The following is a 21219-nucleotide window of genomic DNA, read 5'->3' on the forward strand; positions in this document are numbered from 1 at the left end:
ATGAAACAGGGGGGGGAAGGAAAGGAAATTGGGTAAAGGGATTTTAAAACAACTTTTAGAAACATTCAAGATAACATTGTTAAATAAGCACCAAAGCTGCTGCTGTTTTGTGGTGTAAGAAATATTTTTTAATAAGTATATAATAAATATATCCAGTAAAACATCAAGTCTTAGTGACTTCCGGAGGCGTTTGATTCGTTGTGGATGACATCAGCTGTGGAGTGAGTGTGCGAAAAAAACTCCCGGCGTCCCCTTCTGTTCCCGGCTTCCGAATATGACACAATGCCTGCTGGTATAAAAAGCTAGAGCCACTCCTAGCAAGGCTCCACTTGTATGTTTGGAGACCTCTCCGGTGCTCTGCAGCGAGAAAAGGGAAGAGGCTGCTGCTGTTGCTGCTGCTGCTGCTGCGGGTCCTGTGCGCGTACATGAGACTGGGAGACAGACGAGACGATGGCAACCCTGGTAGAATCTGCAGACATGGAGACTCTAGGCGGTCAAAGCCACACAGGGGCATCTCCGACGTCCTCCAGCCCCTCGCATCACTTCAACGACAGTAAATTCTACCTGCTAGTGGTTATCGGGGAGATCATAACGGAGGACCACCTGAAGTGTGCCATTGCGGACATAGAGAAAGGTAAGATGGAGCTTTGTGAAGTGGGTGTAGACCACCACTTTGTGTCTCCCTAACAACTCAAACAGTCCGTGGCTTTAAAACGCACTAAGTGAGCAGAGGCACCTGTTTGCAAACGAACTTTACGCACGATACGATTATTACGCATTTGTTTTACATTTGAACCTTATTTATTGCTCACCTACAGGGGCTGATGTTCATAATATTGCTACAGCAGACCCTCCTATTAACATCATCAAAAACTATCACCAGATAACCACATTCTTGTAACGCACTGGTTTTGGTTCTGTTACAGTAGCGCAGTGGTTGTTATTCCTCTAATACAGCCGAGAGCAGTGATTCAGCATTTAATCGTGCGTCAATATTGCAGAACATCACATTTCTTTACCCCCAAAGCAGCTGCGTTATTTTTTCCTGTAGCCCCCTGCCCGGCTTTATTGACGTACGTCAGGCTTTTGTGTTGGGAAAGCCGATGGTTCTACACACCACCTCACAGTCAGGGGGAGACAACTAGGGTTAAGGGAGTTTGCGTCTTTGTGGGAGAAGCTTTTGTGTGTTTGAGGCCAAAGTGGGCGCTTGTCTCTGAATAACAATAAATGAATTTCCTGTCAGTCATTTCAACATCATCATCATCATCATCATCATCTTCCCGCATCCAGCTCTATCATCCCACACCGGCTAGTGGGCGTGGCTCAGTCCGCACTGCGGTCCCTACGGAAAGCCACAAGGACCGATTTTCAAAGTGAACAGGGCGTTTTAGAAGCTCTACAGCTGCTGTGGTGGGCTGCATCTCTGGGCTGGGAGAGGACAAGGGGAGGGGAGAACATGGCGCAGTTAGTGCGTTTTAACAGAAGCAGAAGGACGTGTGCTTTTATGTTCCTCTTGCATGTTGTTTCACATTAGGTGAGACACTTTGTTGAAGGTCAAATGCTTCTGTAGAAAAAAATAAATTGATTAAGAGCCTTTGTTTTCATGTGTCATCAGATTTTAGGTTCATTCACTAACTTTAACCTGTTGAAGTCAGTTATATTTCTTTATAAAATCGACATTCATACTTTATTCTGTGGGCATAGCTTTATTTTGTTTTTTGTTTTTTTTAGTTTAGTTTTTCTACAATATTCATGGCTTTTCCAAAGCTTTTAAATGAAGATGGTTAAAATGCTGAGCTCTTGGATGGGCGCTATAAATTGAAATTTATTTTGTTTTAAGATTTGTAATCCTTTTGCATCTGACATTGTTCCAGTTCCTTTAGAAGCTTTTTTATTGGATAATAATCCGTCACTGGTGCCACACCCTTTATGTTTAGTCCAACTATTGCGAAACCATTCTGAGGGAAATAAACTGTTGACTGTTGTTATTGTTTACTTTCTGTGTGTAGTTTAACTCATTGAAACATATTTCATTTAGTTTTGTTATTTTTTCTCTAATTCCAGTTTGTGTCATCAACTAACTTTACTGCTGATTTCATTACGCCTCCGTTCCACATAATTATGGAGACAGGATTATGCCACCATGACTCAGCGCAGATGAGGGTACCAGTGCGTCTGGCCCATGGCATGACAAAAACAGGGCCATAGATATTTCCTATTATAGATTTATTTTCTCATGCCAAACCAGTGAGAAGTCCATACATATTCACTTCAAGGTTTTCCAATGAAGTGAAGGCAAAGGATTAGTAAAATGCTGTACATATTTTGGTGAGAAAGCTACCAGGTCCCCTTTACAGTGTCTGCTGTAAAACTACAGTTTCTTGTGTTTTTCATTACTAGTGTCTTTCTTTCTTTTTCCTCTTCTATATTTTCATGTTGCATTTCATGCATTTGTTTCTCTTGCAGGGATCCGCTCGTGGGACACCAACCTTTTAGACTGCAACCTGGACCAGGAACTTAAGCTGTTTGTCTCCAGACACTCGGCTCGTTTTTCTGCAGATGTCAAAGGTAAACATGAAGATAAAAGACCTTTTTTAGTCATAACGCTGCATCCTAAAGAAAATTTACATACACGCTATCCCAAAGACGATAGAAGTGTGCAGATAATGTTGTAAAAGCAGTAGCGATACTACTACAATAGTGTAAATGTAGTCCTGCATTTGAAATAAACAAAGATACACACACACACACACACACACACACACACTATTAAAAGTAAATGTTCTCTTCATGTGCACTGTGCAGCAGAACGTTTGTTGTTGTTGATCAAGCTAGTTTTAAAACCTTTTAATAAATCACAGCTTGTTCATTTGTAAAAATCATACATTTTTTAAAGAGCATTATCTCTCAAACACGCTTTAATTTAAAAGTTTAAAAATTTACAAAATAAAGTTAGTGATAAAACGAGATATAAGAGGGAACTAATTATGAAAACGATGCTATGACAAAAAGACATAGTAGGAGAAAACATTGAATACCATATTTTAAAAACACTGTGTCAAAGCCATTTAGCATAAAGTACTTGAGCAACAAGCGGAAACACTCAAGTGCAATACAATTAAGTCAAAACTGTCCTTAATTACAGTACGGTCATAGTACTTAGGTACGTCCCACTTCCTGCCTTTCTTAGCAGCGTACACTCACATCCTTGCAGTATACTAATCCGGAAGGTTTTATTACTTTCCCTGGCATCATCCTCTCAGCATTTTGTTACATGGTGCTTTTATAGCTGCATCATTTGCAAGGTGAGGGACAGCTTCATAGAGATGGAACAGATCCAGTAGGACAGGATGTCGTCTGTCAGTGGGCAGTATGGCCTTGACGGTCAGCAGCAGTCTGCCTGGCTCTGCTCCATATTGGATACACCCAGCAGGGCTTAATGCATCACAATAAAATGATCCTGCCAACAACTGCTACTGCAGTTTTGATGCATTAATATCAAATACCAGAATTGTTCTGACAGATGTGGAATATAAGATGAGAGGGAGGTAAAACAATAGTCTGCGATAACATTCAAAGGAACTCTAAATCCTCACTCCCCTTCATCCCACGTTTTTTGTACCATTTAACCACCCTTCATTCTTTTCTCTCGTTATTCCTCCTGTGTGCTGTTGCCTTGCAACCCAGTACTAGATGCACAGTTGATTTGGGAGTAATTAGCACTGCTAGAATCCCCAGAGGCAAGTGTCTGTCTCTGAAAATGGGGGGTGTGTGGCATCTAGGACTCGGTTGAGACTGTGAGGGTGGGGAATGGCTGAAGGAGGATGAGAAGAAAGCAAACAAGCAAGCAAGGGAGGGGGATGAGGTTCAAAAGCATACAGTAGGTTAAAATGAGAGAATACGGCAAAGATAGATGCGGGCGGTAAAAGAGCTGCAAGATACAGGAGGGAGAGTAATGCAGTGAGGTAATGAAGGCTATGCTCTGCAATTCAGTACTGCATAAGCAGGAAAACTGGAATAGTGGAGTTCTGTTATATTCTTGTGCCTCAGGCTTTTTGCGTAACCTTTTTCAAGGGGAGACTAGTCATTATGTTTTGAACTTCCAGTATGCTTTCTGGTTACTGTAAAGACTAGAAATAAGGAAGAACAACCTGGTTCTTTAATGTACTATAACTGAGATGTTCAAAACATATTAATTTCCATGTTTATTTAGAGCAATAAATAAACTACAATACAGAAAACCTAAAGCAAAAAGTCTAAAACTGATACATTGTGGGTATATAGTGGACTAGTTCTTGGTTAGGGATAGTAACTTTGCTAAGATGCTTTGGGGTAATTGTGGAACACCGGACACCGGACCCCAAGAATTAGCTCACATCAAATGTAGCAGGTGTCCACGTTAGGAACCAGAAAGCATTTCAAAAATTAAAAATCTGCTTTACTTTACCGAAGCAGCAACTGTGTTTTCAGAATGAAGCTGGACCACAGAATCAACATGAGTAATAATTACAACATCGGCTCATTAAAGTATATTTACTCTATCTCCTGAGGGAAGGGTCAGTGCTTACACACAAAGCAGCAGGTGATACTGAGGCTGAGAGGGATGAATGCAATTATGCATCTGCTTGTTGTTGACGTGTCATCCATCACGCGTATGTTAGGGCACAGGAAGTCTGGACCCCCACTGTCAATAGGAGGGAAGAAAAATTGGGAGAGACAGGAGACCCCAAGTGTCTCCTTGATGGAAATATAATACTTCTGGTTACATATAGATTTCCCAGCACTCTACTTTCAGTGCAGACAGCTCGGAAGCTTAAAAGGCAACTGCACAGTTAAAAGGCCCTCTCTAAATCACAGATCCATTAAAGACGCTTACAAGGTTGCTGAGGAAAATGCTGGCACTTATGATCAATAGTAATTAAGAATTTTGTTGACCTATATTATTAAATAGATCACAGATAAAGTGCTTTCAGAAAATTTTCACAAACAACAGTTGCTAATTGATTAGTCAACAGATTGAACAATCGTGCATCAATCAAGCTGCATATCCCCCCTCTCCCCCCAGCTTGAACTAGGAGGTGGTAAGACATTATAAACTAGCTGTTATGTTTTTTTTCTTGCGATGTTGTCATTTGCTTTGATTGGCTGATTCCTCAAGATGAATGAGGAAGGAGCTGAGTGTTGTTGATACTATGACACAGATGAGTGACTGCTCTGTGATTCAGCCGGCTTAATAGCAGCAGCAATCCCATTAGCTCAATGTCCAGACACGTTATGCATGCTAGTTTGCGTTTTCATCCAGCTGTGCAGGGATATGGAAACAAGTGACATTGAGCATTGTGCTCTGGGGGCCCCATCTTTGCTGGTGAAAGTCACCAGCGTCAGAGGTCAAATAACTCTGTGTAAGGGAGGGAAAGAAATGGCAGGAAGGAGAAAACTGCTGATACATACATGGGATCCACCTGTGAGATAAAATTCTAATACTTATGTATGAAGTCTTTTTCTTTTTGTGCTAAAAGGAAGGAGGAGCTGAATTTAGATGTTCCATTGATCTATTTTTGGTGCTGTGCCATCCGCATTGATGTTCCCCTGTCTGGTTCAGTGTGGGGCAGGCAGGCTATCCTAGTCTTGCACTTTCTATTCAGCCAGGAGGAGAATGCTCAGTGATGCATGTGACATTACCTCGCCTCCCAATGAGACAGAGCCGAACTGGAAGTTAAGGATTTTTATATCGATCAAGGTAATTGTCAGGGTCAAGCAAGCTTCACTGCATGGTCCGTCACTTTTTGACAAGTTAGCTAAAACACACTGCAATTTAGCACGGGTGACCGTTGTGGAAATGGTGGCTGCCTTGTGCTTCACTTGTCCTGAATATGTAAGGACTCCTGTATTTTCTGTTTCATTGCATTAAAGGGCGGAGAGAGAAAGAAAAACAAGATGCTTTTCTATTACATTAGCAATTACAGATATGGCTTCTGTATAATAATAGACTTTCGTGAATGATTGTTCTCTCATTTCACAGACCACTGGCCATTTCCTCAATTATTTCTTCTTATGGGAGCTCTGGTCATCAGATTAGGACATGCTGCCTCTATAGAACAAAGCACGGTGAAGGTTGTTTCTAGGTTGTAGATCAGCACATACAGTATCTCACTTCAAAAGAAAAGACAACATTTTAAAAAAGAAAAAGAATGTAATGCACATTTTTACATTTATACATCTGTCATGTCAACATATTGAATATATATATGAAAAACTGAAAAAAGTCACACCAGGAATATGTTCCCCTCTGGACAACCAACTCCATAAAATAAATGGAGTGCAATATCAGAGATGGAAAGAAACAACTAAACCCTGAATTATTATTTTCTACCTTCACTGAATTCCCAAGATTATTAAGAGCTAATAGTCATATACTATTGAGGAGCCACTTTACTACTAATAGTAGTGAATGAAAGGAGTTGTTCCATATGGAGTGACAGTCCTCTGGGAAGAACCAGCAGGGTTAATGGCTCCGTACTCCATGATGAGAATCTTCTATATGAAATATGTATGGAGGAATCAGCCCGGGAGCCACAAAGCTGCTGCAGTATCACACTATGTCTTCTGAATTTCAATCTTATTACACCTTGTTGTCTTTATGCTTGTTTTATGCTCAGCGTTGTCTTTGCTTTCACCAGATGAAATTGATTATTAACAAAATAAAACTCTCTTTTTGTCGGTTGTTTCATGTGTTTAAAAAGTAATTAGAAAAAACGGAGATGAAACAAAGAGAAAATTGTGAGTGAATGACGTCTGTGTTAAGGGTGAATAATGATGCTAGAGATACACCGTTCATGTCACATCAGCTGGGCCAAAGGATACCCACACCCAGAACACCCAGAGACACACACTGTCAGATCAAAGTCATTATCATAATCAATCATCCAAAACCTAGGATGATTGATTATGAACCTGACACACTCCACGGTTCCTTTTCTGTGGTACAGCTCAATCTTACAAAGGGGAAAATTGAAAAAAGGCTCGTAACAGACTAAACACTTTTTTGTGCAAATTATACGTTGAGCAAACAATTAGTTGTTCTTACAGATCGGCAACATCTGCATTGTTTGTCCACTCACTGAACTCTATAAAGCAATGCAGAATTATTGGTTTTATAAGTCTATTCCCCTATTCCAGCTTATCAAATTTGAATTTGTTTTGCCTTACTAGATTTGCTAGTTTTCTGTAGATTGTATTACAGTTTTGAGAGCATCACCTTTAGTGTGGGTAACTGGGATATTTTTGATATTACTGCGACATTTCTTTTCTCCTTTCTGGTATTTTTATAGGCCAAAAGATTAACTGAGAAAGTAAGTCAATATTATATGTCTTTAATTTCTAACATCTTAGCATTATTTTGCTCATTTGAACAATACCTGAGCAATAACTTCTGTAAATATATGCAGTATAAATCCAATAACTATGCTTAAACTGCTGTGCTTATAGTGTTTCTTTAAAATAACAATAAATCAAATGACCATGTGTAATTGCAGAGGTGTTGGGCTGCTACTATTCAGTAGCAGCCCAGCACCAAATAGTAGACAGACAACGTTAGTGAGTAATTAGTGAACATGCAACATTTACACTAACAAAGAAGATGGACAATATCAAAACAAAGCTAAAGGCGTGTGAATATGGGGCTATAATGTATATTTAACATTCACTAGGCCAAAAACACAACTTCAAATGAATGCTGAAATTTTTCTCCAACCTTTTAATGAATTAATAATTAATTACTGTAAGTAATTTGTGTTTTATGTTATATAATGTCAAAACAGATTTTTGTCAGACAAAATACAGCACTGTGTAGTTAAGCTAGATGACATCTTACAACAAAGGAAGATGGAGGAGGAATTTAATCCTGATACAGGTTTTAATACAAGGAGTGGCATTCAGGGTATAAGGGGTGTGATTGCTTCCATCTCTAGAGATTTCATCCATCTTAGTGATAAAGAGCTCAACCCCGAAGGGACCATTAACATTTACACAGCCATATTGGAACTGCCAGACTGTCTGTGTTTGATGAATTAGTAGATGAATTTGCTGAGTCCTACCTCTTATTGGAACCAGAAGAGATTCATTAGAACTTAATCAGTGTTTTATGTCACTATGATGGAACCGAGAGCAAATTAGGACAATGTTTAAGGTGAAAATTGAAAAGCGGACGGTGTTTGTCTTCATGATATTTCTGTATGGTGTGTGCGGTTTTGGTTTAAAAAATAAAGACAGATGTATTGGATTTTCATTGTGCTTGGTTGGATTTGGATACAAAAATAAAGAACAGTTGAGTTTGACTGTGCAGTGTTTGTCATTGCGTTTAAAGATGAGACGTACGTGTTATGTTTTCTAGCATATTGATTATACCAATCAAAGTAAACCATCATGTCAAAATACCATTAAATGAAAAATAATCATACTCTTGATGATTTTAACTTTTTATTAATTTACAGATTATCTGTTTGTTTGTACAGGACAGAGAATTCTTCACCATAAAAGTAACGTGCTAGAGACGGTGGTGCTTATCAACCCATCGGATGAAGCAGTCAGTACTGAGGTAAAAATGAGCTATAATTGTTGACAACACTATTATTATAACCTCTTCTTTATTCTTTCTGAAAAGATCATCTCATATTATTTTATCTGAGTTGTTATTCCCAAATCAATTTAATACATTAACACAACAATTAGAGCTCGATAAAGGATTATTAATCAGCCTTGACTGTCCACCATGTTTAGCCAATTTTTCACATTTGTAATATCAGCTCCATTCATTGCTGTTAAATTGGGGCAATTAGGAGCTTCAGAGACCAAAGAGACTTATGTCCCATTTTCCACTAGAATAACAAGTGCAGCACTTTAACTTGCATTAATTAACACTTAGTACATAAGATTGTCAGGATCCTAGATAACACAAGTGTGTTACATGTATCACTGCTCTTTTTCCGTCTTGCGTCCACACCCTAACCATGTGGGCAGTCTAATGGTGCATTAATAATATCTCATAGCACAGCAGGGTTGACCTGCTCAGCTGCCCAGAACAGCTGATGTTGCTGAAGTAGAAAAAAAGAGCAACACAGAGAGGAAGAAGCAAAGAGAGAGAGGATAAAATCTGAGCAATGTGGACAGTAAGAGTAAGACAGTAAGACAGTCTGCTAATTAGCTTATGGACTTGAGTGACATGAAACTGGTGATACACAAAATCATTAAGCTGATTGCTGCATGAGCACTTCTTTCACTTTTTGGCCATCTGCTTTCAACTACTTAGTGGTACATTATAGTAGTAAAGAATATGTTTGTTGGTTTTTATAATTTCCAGGTTCGTTTGATGATCTCCGACACGGCCAGACACAAGCTGCTTGTTCTCTCAGGGCAATGCTCCGAGAACACTGGAGAGCTGATCCTTCAGTCTGGATCATTCTCTTTCTTCAACTTCATAGACATATTCACTGACCAGGAGGTAAGAGAGTTGAAGAATTATTTTTGCAAGCACACAAAGTGCATTACATATTACAGCCCTTTTGTGACTTTTGTGAAGTTAAATACAGAAACAAATGCATGAAGTCTTCTTACCCAATTGCAGCCAATCTAGTATAACATAATTGCATGGCAAAACAAATTTGCATTTAATAATGTTTAAAGTTAAAAGTCACCTAATCTTTCTCACGTTTAGATTGGGGAATTGCTCAGCACCATTCACCCAGCAAACAAAGCCAGCCTCATACTCTCCTGTCCTCAACAAGGTGACTGGAAAAACTCAAACCTGGACAAACACAACCTGCAGGACTTCATTAACATGAAACTAAACTCCACTCTCATACTCCCTGAAATGGAAGGCCTTTCCGAGTTCACAGAGTATTTATCTGAGTCAGTAGAGATCCCGTCTCCTTTCGACATGTTAGAGCCACCCACCTCAGGCGGATTCCTGAAACTCTCCAAACCGTGCTGTTACATTTTCCCCGGTGGTCGCGGTGACTCTGCCCTATTTGCTGTAAATGGCTTCAACATGCTCATTAACGGTGGCTCTGACAGGAAGTCATGCTTCTGGAAGCTTGTGAGACATCTGGATCGCGTAGACTCAATCCTCCTGACCCACATCGGTGACGACAACCTGCCAGGCATCAACAGCATGCTGCAGAGGAAGATTGCTGAGCTCGAGGAGGAGCAATCACAGGGTTCGACAGCTAATAGCGACTGGGTGAAGAACATGATTTCTCCAGATATTGGTGTTGTGTTTGTGAATCTTCCTGAAAACCTGGGAAGCCCGGAGCCTAATTACAGAGTGCGGAAGAATGTTGAGGAGGCAGCATTTACTCAGCAATTCCTCACCAAGTTAAATTTGAGGATAGAGTCTTTACAAAGGCCTGTTGGAAACACCATAGAACCGGTAATACTTTTTCAGAAAATGGGCGTCGGTAAGCTCGAGATGTATGTGCTTAATCCATCAAAGAACAGCAAAGAGATGCAGCACTTTATGAAGCAGTGGACAGGCAGTGAAAAAGACACTACCTCCATTCTGCTGCCAAACGGAAAGGAATCAGAGTTCCCAGTCTCTTACCTGAATTCTATCTCTTCACTTATTGTATGGCACCCGGCAAATCCCTCAGATAAGGTTGTGCGTGTTCTTTTTTCTGGAAATGCCACCCAACATCACATCTTTGAAGGTTTAGAAAAGCTAAAGCACTTGGACTTCTTGAAGCAGCCGGTTGTCACTCAAAAAGCAATGTCTTCTAATATGCCATCAACACCAACATTAAAGCAAGCCAAGATGAAACAAAGAACAGACAGCAAAGAGAGCCTAAAGTCTACTCCAAAGCCATCACCGAGCAGGAGTGTCAGGAAGGATTCGAAGGAAGAAACACATGAAAAAGCAAAGACAGATGCAGAATCAACTCATGAGAAACCACAAAAGACAGAGAAAAAAGAAAAGGTCCCATTGAAAAAGGAAAAGGCAAAACCACCTGAGAAAGAAGCCAAAGCCAAAGCAGAACAAACAGCACAACATGAAACTCCAGAAAAAAAGAAATCTGAATTAAAACCCAAAGCTGAAAAGGTTATTAAGAAGGACACCAAAATGACTGTGGAAAAGAAAAAGGAGGTTAAAAAAGAAGCAACAAAGAAAGAGGATGTGCACAAGCAAGATAGTAAAAAGGATGAAAAAGTAAAGAAAGAAGAAGCAAAGAAAGTTACAAAAAAGGATATTAGAAGAGATTCACCAATGAAGGAAAAGAAGGAAGAAAAGAAAGAGCAAAAGAAAGACATCAAAAAGCCCTCTAAAGATTTAAAAAAGACATCGGCTGTGGGTGAGGACAAGACTTTCAAACCAAAGCCACTGAAAAAAGATGATGCCTCAAAGAAAGATGCAGGAATGCCACCAAAGTTGAAAGAGAAAGGAAAACAAAAGTTGACAAAGAAGGAGACAAAAGTGGACAGTTCCAGACTTGCAGTTACTGCTGCTACTGTTGCAGAGGATCTAGAAGCAGAACAATCTCAGCTGTCCTCACCAGAGGACCTCACTAAAGACTTTGAAGAGCTCAGAGCTGAAGAGCTGATGGAGGATGATGCAACTGTGCAACAAATTAAGGAAGAAGAGGTTGTGATGATCCACCTTGAACAAGTAATGCAAACCAAAGAGTCACCTGAGGCCCTGGAGTCTGTGGACGAGGGTATAATCACAACAGAGGGTGAAGGAGACAATGGAATGACTCCGGAGGAGCAGGTTCTCAAGGGAAAACTCGATGGAAGTCCAATTGAGAAGTTTGAAGATGAGGGCACTGTTATAGAGGAGACATCAGAGGGAGGGGAATATGAAGAGAAGGGACAGACAGAAGAGGTCTATGAACCACAGAGAGTGGAATCGGACAAAGATAAGCTTACTCCGATTGAAGACGAATACCAGGACAGACATGATGATGATGATGACAAACCAGGGGACCGCACAGAGGATGTCGATGATGTGGCTAATAAAAATATAGAATCTGCCCTTATAAGTGAAACAGAGACCGTGAAACAGAATCTGTTTCTATCAGCCTCACCCAAAGTGTCTTCACCTGTTTCTCCAGCTGTGTCTATCCATGATGAAACTCTCCCAGTTGGTTCAGAAACCTCAACGCCCTCAGATGAGGAGAACCGCGATAAAGCCCCAGAAGACTACACTGCCACCTCCGGCCTCACTCAGTCCACCATTGAGATCTCTAGTGTGCCTACTCCCATTGATAAGATGTTAACTCCAAAAGATATTATGAGTGACGAAACCAACAATGATGAGACTGACTCTCTTCCAAAGGATGTCGCCAGGTTTGAGACATCTGCATCTGAAGCATATGATAGGAAGAAGATCTCTCCACTTCAGGATATGCCAACGTCTGATTACTCTCACAGTGACGCCACAGAAGGCCAGGACTACAACCACTCTGCATCAACAATATCTCCACCTTCCCCACTAGAAGAAGATAGATTCTGTAAGGCATTTCCCTCAGAGGGAAAAAGTGAAGGGTTTGACACAGTTCAAGAGTCAAGTGAAAAGTTTGATACAGACTCAGCTAGACTCAGTGCAGCTTCCACCACATCACCGCTGGTTCGTTCGCCCTCTGTCGACCGCAAGGAAACATTTGATTCTCCACCAGCGTTTGCTGCTCCAATAGAACTGTCCACCACATTTGCAGGATGCACAAGGTCAACAGCTGATTCCTCCATTAGCCCAGATGACAAGACATTGGAAGGAGCTAACTCACCTCAGTCCTCTGGTCACACACCTTACTATCAATCACCAGTAGAGGAAAAAGCAGGAGCTTTACCACACGTCTTAGATGACCAGGCAGGGGGTCCAATAATTGTGGAGGTCAGTGATAAAGAGGATTCTTCCAACAGAGTTACCCCAGAGCCTGATGAGCCAAAGTTAGAAAGTGTCTCCCTTGTAGAGAGGGTAATGTTATCTCCAAAAAGCCCGCCTCCAACTGAGGCTGATTCCCCAACAAAGGAGGAAAAATCAGTCTTTGATACAGATCATAACAAAAGTGAAGAAAACAGCCATTCAGGCTCAGCACCACTTACTAAACATGAACCAGACAGCATTGCATTCTCTGCTTTCAAAGAAGAAAGTAAAATGTCTATTTCAGAGGGTACCATGTCGGACAAATCAGGAACCCCTCTGGAGGAAGTGGTGGCAGAAGACACCTTTTCACATTTGGCTTCAGTGTCCACAGCCTCCCTGGCTACCAGCTCATTGCCAGAGCCCACCACTGTTTCTCCTTCCCTTCATGCTGAGGTAGGCTCTCCTCACTCGACTGAAGTAGACGACTCCCTGTCTGTCTCTGTGGTTCAGACCCCAACCACTTTCCAAGAGGGTGAAGTATCGCCATCCAAGGAAGACAGCCCCAGGCCCATGTCAATCTCCCCAGATACCTCACCAAAGACAAAAGGTCAGACAGAGTTGCAGGACGCTAAATCCCCAGAGCACTCAACTATGTCAATAGAGTTTGGCCAGGAGTCACCTGATCACTCCTTAGCCCTGGACTTTAGTAAGCAATCTCCAGAGCACAAATCTGTTGGCAGCTCACGTGCTACAGAGAATGGTCCGACTGAGGTTGACTATAGTCCCTCAGATGCAACTGATGTAAGATCACCTGGACAGCCAAGATCCACAGTGGAGACGCCATTGCTTTTTGAAGAGAGCGACTCAGTCCGTGCGGCTTCTGCAACTCCATCAGATGCATCCCAGTCCACACCCTCTGTGTCAACCCCATGCCAAATGACAGAGATTCCACATACTGTGGCTGAGCAGATGGATAAGTCACCCGTCACTCCCAAGGCATCCTCTCTCACCCACTCTCCCCATTCCAATGAGCCATCCCCAGTGCTAGGAAGCCCCACATTTAAAGACAGCACCAGCCCAGTTTCACCAACTATGGAGTTCATTGCTCATGAGTCTGACATAGTGCAGAAATATGCAAAGTCACCCTCACCTCCCAAGGCATCCTCTCTCACCCACTCTCCCCATTCCAATGAGCCATCCCCAGTGCTAGGAAGCCCCACATTTAAAGACAGCACCAGCCCAGTTTCAGCAACTATGGAGTTCATTGCTCAGGAGTCGGACATAGTGCAGAAATATGCTAAGTCACCCTCACCTCCCAAGGCATCCTCTCTCACCCACTCTCCCCATTCCAATGAGCCATCCCCAGTGCTAGGAAGCCCCACATTTAAAGACAGCACCAGCCCAGTTTCACCAACTATGGAGTTCATTGCTCATGAGTCTGACATAGTGCAGAAATATGCTAAGTCACCCTCACCTCCCAAGGCATCCTCTCTCACCCACTCTCCCCATTCCAATGAGCCATCCCCAGTGCTAGGAAGCCCCACATTTAAAGACAGCACCAGCCCAGTTTCAGCAACTATGGAGTTCATTGCTCAGGAGTCGGACATAGTGCAGAAATATGCTAAGTCACCCTCACCTCCCAAGGCATCCTCTCTCACCCACTCTCCCCATTCCAATGAACCATCCCCAGTGCTAGGAAGCCCCACATTTAAAGACAGCACCAGCCCAGTTTCATCAACTCTGGAGTTCATTGCTCATGAGTCGGACATAGTGCAGAAATATGGTAAGTCACCCTCACCTCCCAAAGCTACTTCTCCATCGTCTTCTTTTACCCTTTCAAAAGAAGAGACACATTCCCCATCAAAAGAGACTAATCCTTTTAAATGTGAGGACTCTCCACTTGAGGCAAAATCCCCTATGAGTCCCAAAGTTCCCTTGCCATCATATCTACCTCTTTCCTCTGATCCATGTAGTTACAGTTTTGCCTGTGGCTCTGGGGACCCAGACTTAACAAGGAGGAGTCCCTCTGCTCCATCTAAGACAGATGTTGACCTCTGCCTCGTCACTTCATGTGAGTACCGTCATCCCAAGACAGAACTATCTCCCTCTTTTATCAATCCTAACCCTCTGGAATACTTCATCAATGAAGAGAGTGCTCGGGAAGAAGACAAGCCCCTGGCCAAGTTAGGAGGTGGGCCCCCACCTCCAGGGGGTAAGATTTCTGCTAAGCAATGTGAGGAAACACCACCCACATCCATTAGTGAATCCGCCCCCTCCCAGACAGATTCAGATGTTCCACCGGGGACAGAGGAGTGCCCTTCCATCACAGCAGACGCTAACATTGACTCTGAAGACGACTCCGAGACTCTACCTACTGACAGAACACTGACGTACAGACATGCTGATCCCACTCCAATGGCACTCAGGGATTCTGCTCCATCCTCAGGTCACCACGATGTTTGCATGGTGGACCCAGAAGCCCTCAAGGCTGAAGAAAACCTCCACAATGCTAACACTGATGCCGAAGAAAAGCAGCTGAAGAAGAAGCTTTTAAAAAAGTCCTCATCACCAGCCAAAAAGAGTGGTTTATCAAAAGTCAAGGAAACAAAGACTGCCTCTCCAAAGAAGAGTGTCGGAGAGGGAAAAGATGCCAAAAACGCAACTAATACCTCTGCATCTAAAGGTGTAAAAAGTGCCACACCTGGTCAGTACTCATTTTCACAATGTATGCTTTAGTATTTCTCATCATTTGCTCAAACTTTATCTAAGAGAAAGGCATATTTTTCTCTTACAGGTACAGGCAGTGGAAAAGTGTCAAGTGCGGCATCTCTGCCCAACTGTCCTCCCATGTACATGGATTTGGTTTACATCCCCAATCACTGTAGTGCTAAAAATGTAGATGCTGAGTTCTTTAAGCGGTTGCGCTCTTCTTACTATGTGGTCAGTGGCAATGACCAGAGTGCTCAGGAGCCCAGTCGGGAAGTGCTCGATGCTCTGCTGGAAGGAAAGGCCCAGTGGGGAAACAACATGCAGGTAAATATTAATTTGACAAGTATACAGTATGTAATATTGTCATGCTGTGAAAGTACAACATGCTTTAATGCATTAATTTGAATTGTTTGAAACCTGGAGGTTTTGGGTGTATTATAATATTGAAAATATTAATTTGTTAGTACAAATTTTCCATATATTTACAATTGAATTTGGTCCTCCTCTCACCACTGTATTTAAATGAAATTATATTAATCTGAAATAGAAATTTAGTACAGCAAAAGAAAAAACAAATCCGAACAAACTAGCCTATAATCATGCATGTTTGCATGCAAACATCAAAAATATGTAATTTCTCAAACAAATCTTCATAGCCAAATAAGTCGTGTTTATTTATTTAAACTCATGATGGATGTGCCATATCTATCTCCTCCATAATGTCAGGTCACTCTGATCCCAACGCATGACACTGATGTGCTGAGGGAGTGGTACCAGGAGACTCACGACAAGCAGCAGGAGTTGAACGTCATGGTCCTGGCCAGCAGCAGCACTGTTGTCATGCAGGATGAGTCCTTCCCAGCTTGTAAGATAGAGATGTAGGACTATTCAGCGAGCCATCTGTGGATCAAGAGGTCTAGAGACTTAAAATGAGAAAGATGATTATTTGAAGAAGTAAACAAATCGATGTAGCATAAAACCTAAGCAGACACATAAACACTAAAATTACACTTCTCAGCGATGAGGACTAGCACTACTTTAACGTTAAGGGTCTCAATTAAGAACACGTGTGAATGTAAATATTAAACCCTTGACATTGTTATGGTGTTTTCTGATATTTAGGGATAAATAGTTTGTAAGGACGTACAAGACCAAGTCGGTAAATTAAAAAAAACAGCCCAGCCATGATTGTGCTGGCTAACTCATGAGTTTCCTCTGAAGTCCTAGATTAGTAGATGAGAGGGTTCAATCAGTTTAACTGCTGTCAAGGAATAAAACTTCACTGCATATGGTACGTGCATATAAATAATGGCTGTTGTCCACACCAAAGGATAAAATAACACTTTTTCTGTTATTGCCTGCCTTAGGGAGTCAAAATGAATGTAGAACTGGAGAAGAACTGGTGCAACTACTGTAGCAGAGGCACACAAACGAGAGGTCAGTCCCCAAAAGGACTGTTAAAGGATTACAATGTTGAATGATGGTAAATACAAATTAAGTTGAAATTAACACGAAGGGACATTCAACATTGATTAGCATTGATATGATGTCTGACTTCATATTCATCACGACTGACACAGTGTCCCTACCTTTGTCAATCTGTTCCCCGTGTTTTTAAGTTCGCTGGGTTATTTCAAATGTATTATTTTTCTTTTCTTTTTGTCTGGTTTATGTTGCTGCTGATGTATAAATTCTAATTTGTTATGGTAAAATTCAAATATTGTGCTTGATTGTTCAAATAGCCTTTTGCACTGCAACAGAAGGTTGCTTCACACTCCTTTGCCTTTATCACATGTGTAAAATCATTTTCCACAATGTCAGTGCTTTCTACTGAACTGCCTTTTATTTCAGATTTTTTTTTATTTACCGATTTTAAATTATTTTAAGTAAAAGCAAAACCCGATCTTATTCCTGTTACATGTTTGTGTGTAATCATTGAGATACAGTATGGGGGAGCTATGAAGCAGGATATTTTCATAAACCTTAAAATGTTTTGATTTTCTAAAGCGTTGTATTATATTTATAAATAGCTTGAGACATGCATGAGTTAGGTTTAATTGGGATTTTTCTCTTTTTTTTTTTATTCCGGATTTCGCTCAGACTTGTATTAAGAACAACAGGGCTATTTAGGCTTAATTAATAAATATGAGGAGCATTGTGCCATGACAGAGTAACTCAAGCAGTTACCCACGGCAATGTATCACCGGATTTGGGATGCGGCACAGTATAGATTTTCTGGTGGAGCGTTTAGGGAGGCTGAAAACTTCCCATGTCATATGGTAGTTAGTCCTCTTCAGCTAGGATAAAAAGGACACGGTGTCCAGTAGAGGCGACAGGGGCAGCACACAGCCGTGAGAGTGAGTGACTTGTGTGTTTTAGACTAAAGTATGTGAAACAAAACTAGACACTTTAAACACAAACTTGACACATACCAAACTAGCAGTGCAGAGGCCATAGATCAATTTTGACTGGCCAGCTTTTGGAGAAACAGTTCAACCAATTGCATCTTGATGATTACAGGCTTTGATACTTTGGACAAATCAATCGACTCACCAAGCTCACCATGTAGTTGTGAAATGATGTCAGGTGTTCACTATACAGCAGTTTTCCTGCACGGGAACCACAAACCAACACCATGAACAAACAGTCAATCAACAACAAACCTACAAACTCTGACATTTCTCTTTCTCTGTCTTCTTTCTCTGCACTTCGTCTATTTCTCTGTCTATTTATCTCTGCCTTTGTCTCCTCATCTTTCTCTTGGGAGAACTTTAATAATGTTTGTCTGCAGCTGTGAGGTATATTTGTCTTGTGATCCTGCATCCCTTACTGCCCATTTCCTAATCTCATATGTAACCTCTAGCAATTAGTTTCAAGTGAAAGTATTCATTAGTGCTTTCTGATGTTTGTGTGCAATATTTCCTCTACCAATAAGGCAAATCTGATCTAAGTGGAACCACTACTAAAGAAAAACATTCAAAAACAAACACAATAAAAATCTGTAGTGAAAAACAAGGATTCGTGTCTCTGTCATTTCCATATTTAGAGATCTCAATTGCAATGTTTTGTAGTATGTAATTTATGTTGTTAATAATGTACATTTAAATGTACAGAAACTGTTCCAATGCTTTTACAAATAGCTTATTCTGCATATCTTAGCAATATGCATAAATTCATAATTGTATCAAATCCAAAGCAACGTACACTTACTAGTAGATATTCATCACCATATACAGTATGCTGCACTGCATCATCTGTTCAGCCAAAAAGATGATGGGCTGCAAAATCCTCTCTGACCCCTCCCACCATGGTCTTTAAACAGAGAGCAGTGAAATCCTCTATCTGCAGACAGAAACATCTTCTTTCTAGAAGCAGTTTTTTTTCCTTAATAGGAAAGTTACAGCTGATTCAAACCAGCCCCGACTCTCTTGACTTCATCCACCTCCATTAAGTATTTCATCATAACTGTTACCTTATACATTCTCCTAATTAGTCCTTGGATTGCAACTTTTAAAAACTATTACATGTTTGCATTCTGGGACAGCATGCTGCCTTACAGCTAGAAGGTTCCTGGTTTGGATCCCAAGCCGGCTGCAGCCTTTCTGTGTACAGTTTGGATACTCTCCCTCTGCTTGCGTGGGTTTCCTCCGGGTACTCCTGTTTCCTCCCAGAGTCTAAGGACGTGCACGTTAGGTTTACTGGTGACTCCAAGTTGGCTGTAGGTGTGAGAGTGAATGGTCGTCTCTCTGTTTATGTCTCCTGTATGTGTTCACCCTGAGATGGACTGGTGACCGGTTTGCATCCTACCTGCCAATGTGATGTGCAAATTTTGCACTTCAGCTTATTTCAGGTATCTCATTCCCTTTCTCATTGCTTATACACTTTCAATTCATATTTCATTTCATGCGCATATTATAACTGTCAATGTAAATAATTGCTCATTTTTGTTTGAACTTTTGTTTGATTCTGATCACAATGCCCATGTTCTCTGTTGCATTTTGATTAATATTACTTACTCAAACTTATTTGCAGTGAGACAACTATGATACCTGTGTTTCCCTTGTATTATCATTAAACTAGGTTCATTAATCTACTTAAAACCTACAATAAATCCACATATCAGTGTAGAAATGAGAATGGAGTACAAACAGTATGTGACCTAATTACAGATAGACTACCTAAAAACATACATTAACTGTTAAAATGACAGAAAAGAGAAAAGTGGCTGCTAAATTGATTGATGATTAGGTATAAATATAAATGTGGCCAAGGAGGGCAGTCTTTTTTATTTTTTATTTGATATACTTGATGACAAGCATCCCTGAGAGCTATGCTGTATAAGTAGGAGTTTTATGTTCACATAAAGAGAAAAAGCCTGGAGGCTCTGTTTTCTCTTTCAAGACTGAGATCAGAGTGTGCAACACAAAACTTTTTCAAGTATTCAGTGTTTTTTGTGGAAACTTGGGGAACACGAGAAGAACAAAACAATAAGACACATTACTTAAACACATAAAGCAATAGGAACAGCCTTTAAGGTATCATAAATATACTGCAGGTAGGAAAGTATTGTGAAATAAATAAAAAAACAAGTTTTTTGATTAATGCTTAGGGTTAATCTGTCTCCTGCATTTCAGCCCAGCTATTTTAAAGCAGTCAGTGGGATGTCATAACTCAATTCTAGGAATATTATCCTTATTGCCTAACGTGCATATGCATATTTTGTTTTGTGGCTATCAGGTGAAAACACTTGCATAAACATAAATATGGCTGCAGTCAGCCACGCTAATGAAGGTAATACATTAAATTAAAATATCTAAGCAAATCTCAGTTACATATGCAAACATGATGTTAGAGTATATTTAGCTTCTCCAGTCTGTAATGGACTCAAGAGCATCTTAGGGATAGTGACAGAGAAAGCAAAAAATAAAGGCAGCATCATAACAGTGGATGGAATGGAAGGTTTATCTTATTTACACTTTTATTCACAAGTTCTGGCATCCGTACCATTTAACCAAACAGAACATTCAGAACACAGACATTAATGTTTTCATGTAAAATCCATCACTGAGTGAATTGGCATGCATACACAATGAATGTACATTGGCTGTAGATTGAAGCTTACCCATTTAACTGCCTTCAAGGACACTGATTTTATAACAGTGACACACGGTCAGTGATCGGTACCAGCAGTTTTTTTTCTTCTGCATCAAAAATGTTTCACTGGGGACATTTATTAATGATGATGGGACACCCCAGGCACTTTCCAAAACCAAAGGAAAGTGCACATAGGGATAAATCAAAGGAAATGTAGGAGCTACTATCTCTCAGCAGAAATCTGTCAAGGGAAATTAGAGTGTGAGTGCTAAAATAGAACTCCCACAATAGTACTACATTTCACTGTTAATTTTTGCATTATTTGAACAACTTTACATAAACTGCCACGACACTGAGTTATCAAGGTGTCGTTACAGATGAGTTGTGTGTAGTTTTTTTTTTAAATTTCTAAAAACAAAAATACATGCATATACAGAAAGAGAAAGAACACCAGTGGGACTCATACACCTTGCTGGATACCATAAATTATCCAGGGCCCTGTGTCTGATTGGCTGAGCAAGCAATCTCAGTTGGATGAGCTGAGGTCTTGTTGCCAAGGCAAC

At 40.7% G+C, this 21219-nt stretch overlaps 1 protein-coding gene across 1 annotated transcript; it reads left to right on the forward strand.

Annotated features, from left to right (window-relative positions):
* The first annotated feature begins 254 nt into the window (after window positions 1-254).
* On the forward strand, window positions 255-18578 carry map1b (microtubule-associated protein 1B). The gene is made up of 7 exons (XM_067484198.1): window positions 255-634; window positions 2467-2568; window positions 8514-8596; window positions 9359-9499; window positions 9713-15557; window positions 15648-15886; window positions 16289-18578. Exons 1-7 carry the CDS (start codon window positions 451-453, stop codon window positions 16442-16444), a joined length of 6750 nt encoding a protein of 2249 aa, XP_067340299.1. The 5' UTR covers window positions 255-450; the 3' UTR covers window positions 16445-18578.
* The last annotated feature ends 2641 nt before the right edge of the window (window positions 18579-21219 follow it).

This window comes from Channa argus, chromosome 18 (genome assembly GCF_033026475.1).
Source record: "Channa argus isolate prfri chromosome 18, Channa argus male v1.0, whole genome shotgun sequence".
In the NCBI taxonomy this organism is placed as follows: Eukaryota; Metazoa; Chordata; class Actinopteri; order Anabantiformes; family Channidae; genus Channa; species Channa argus.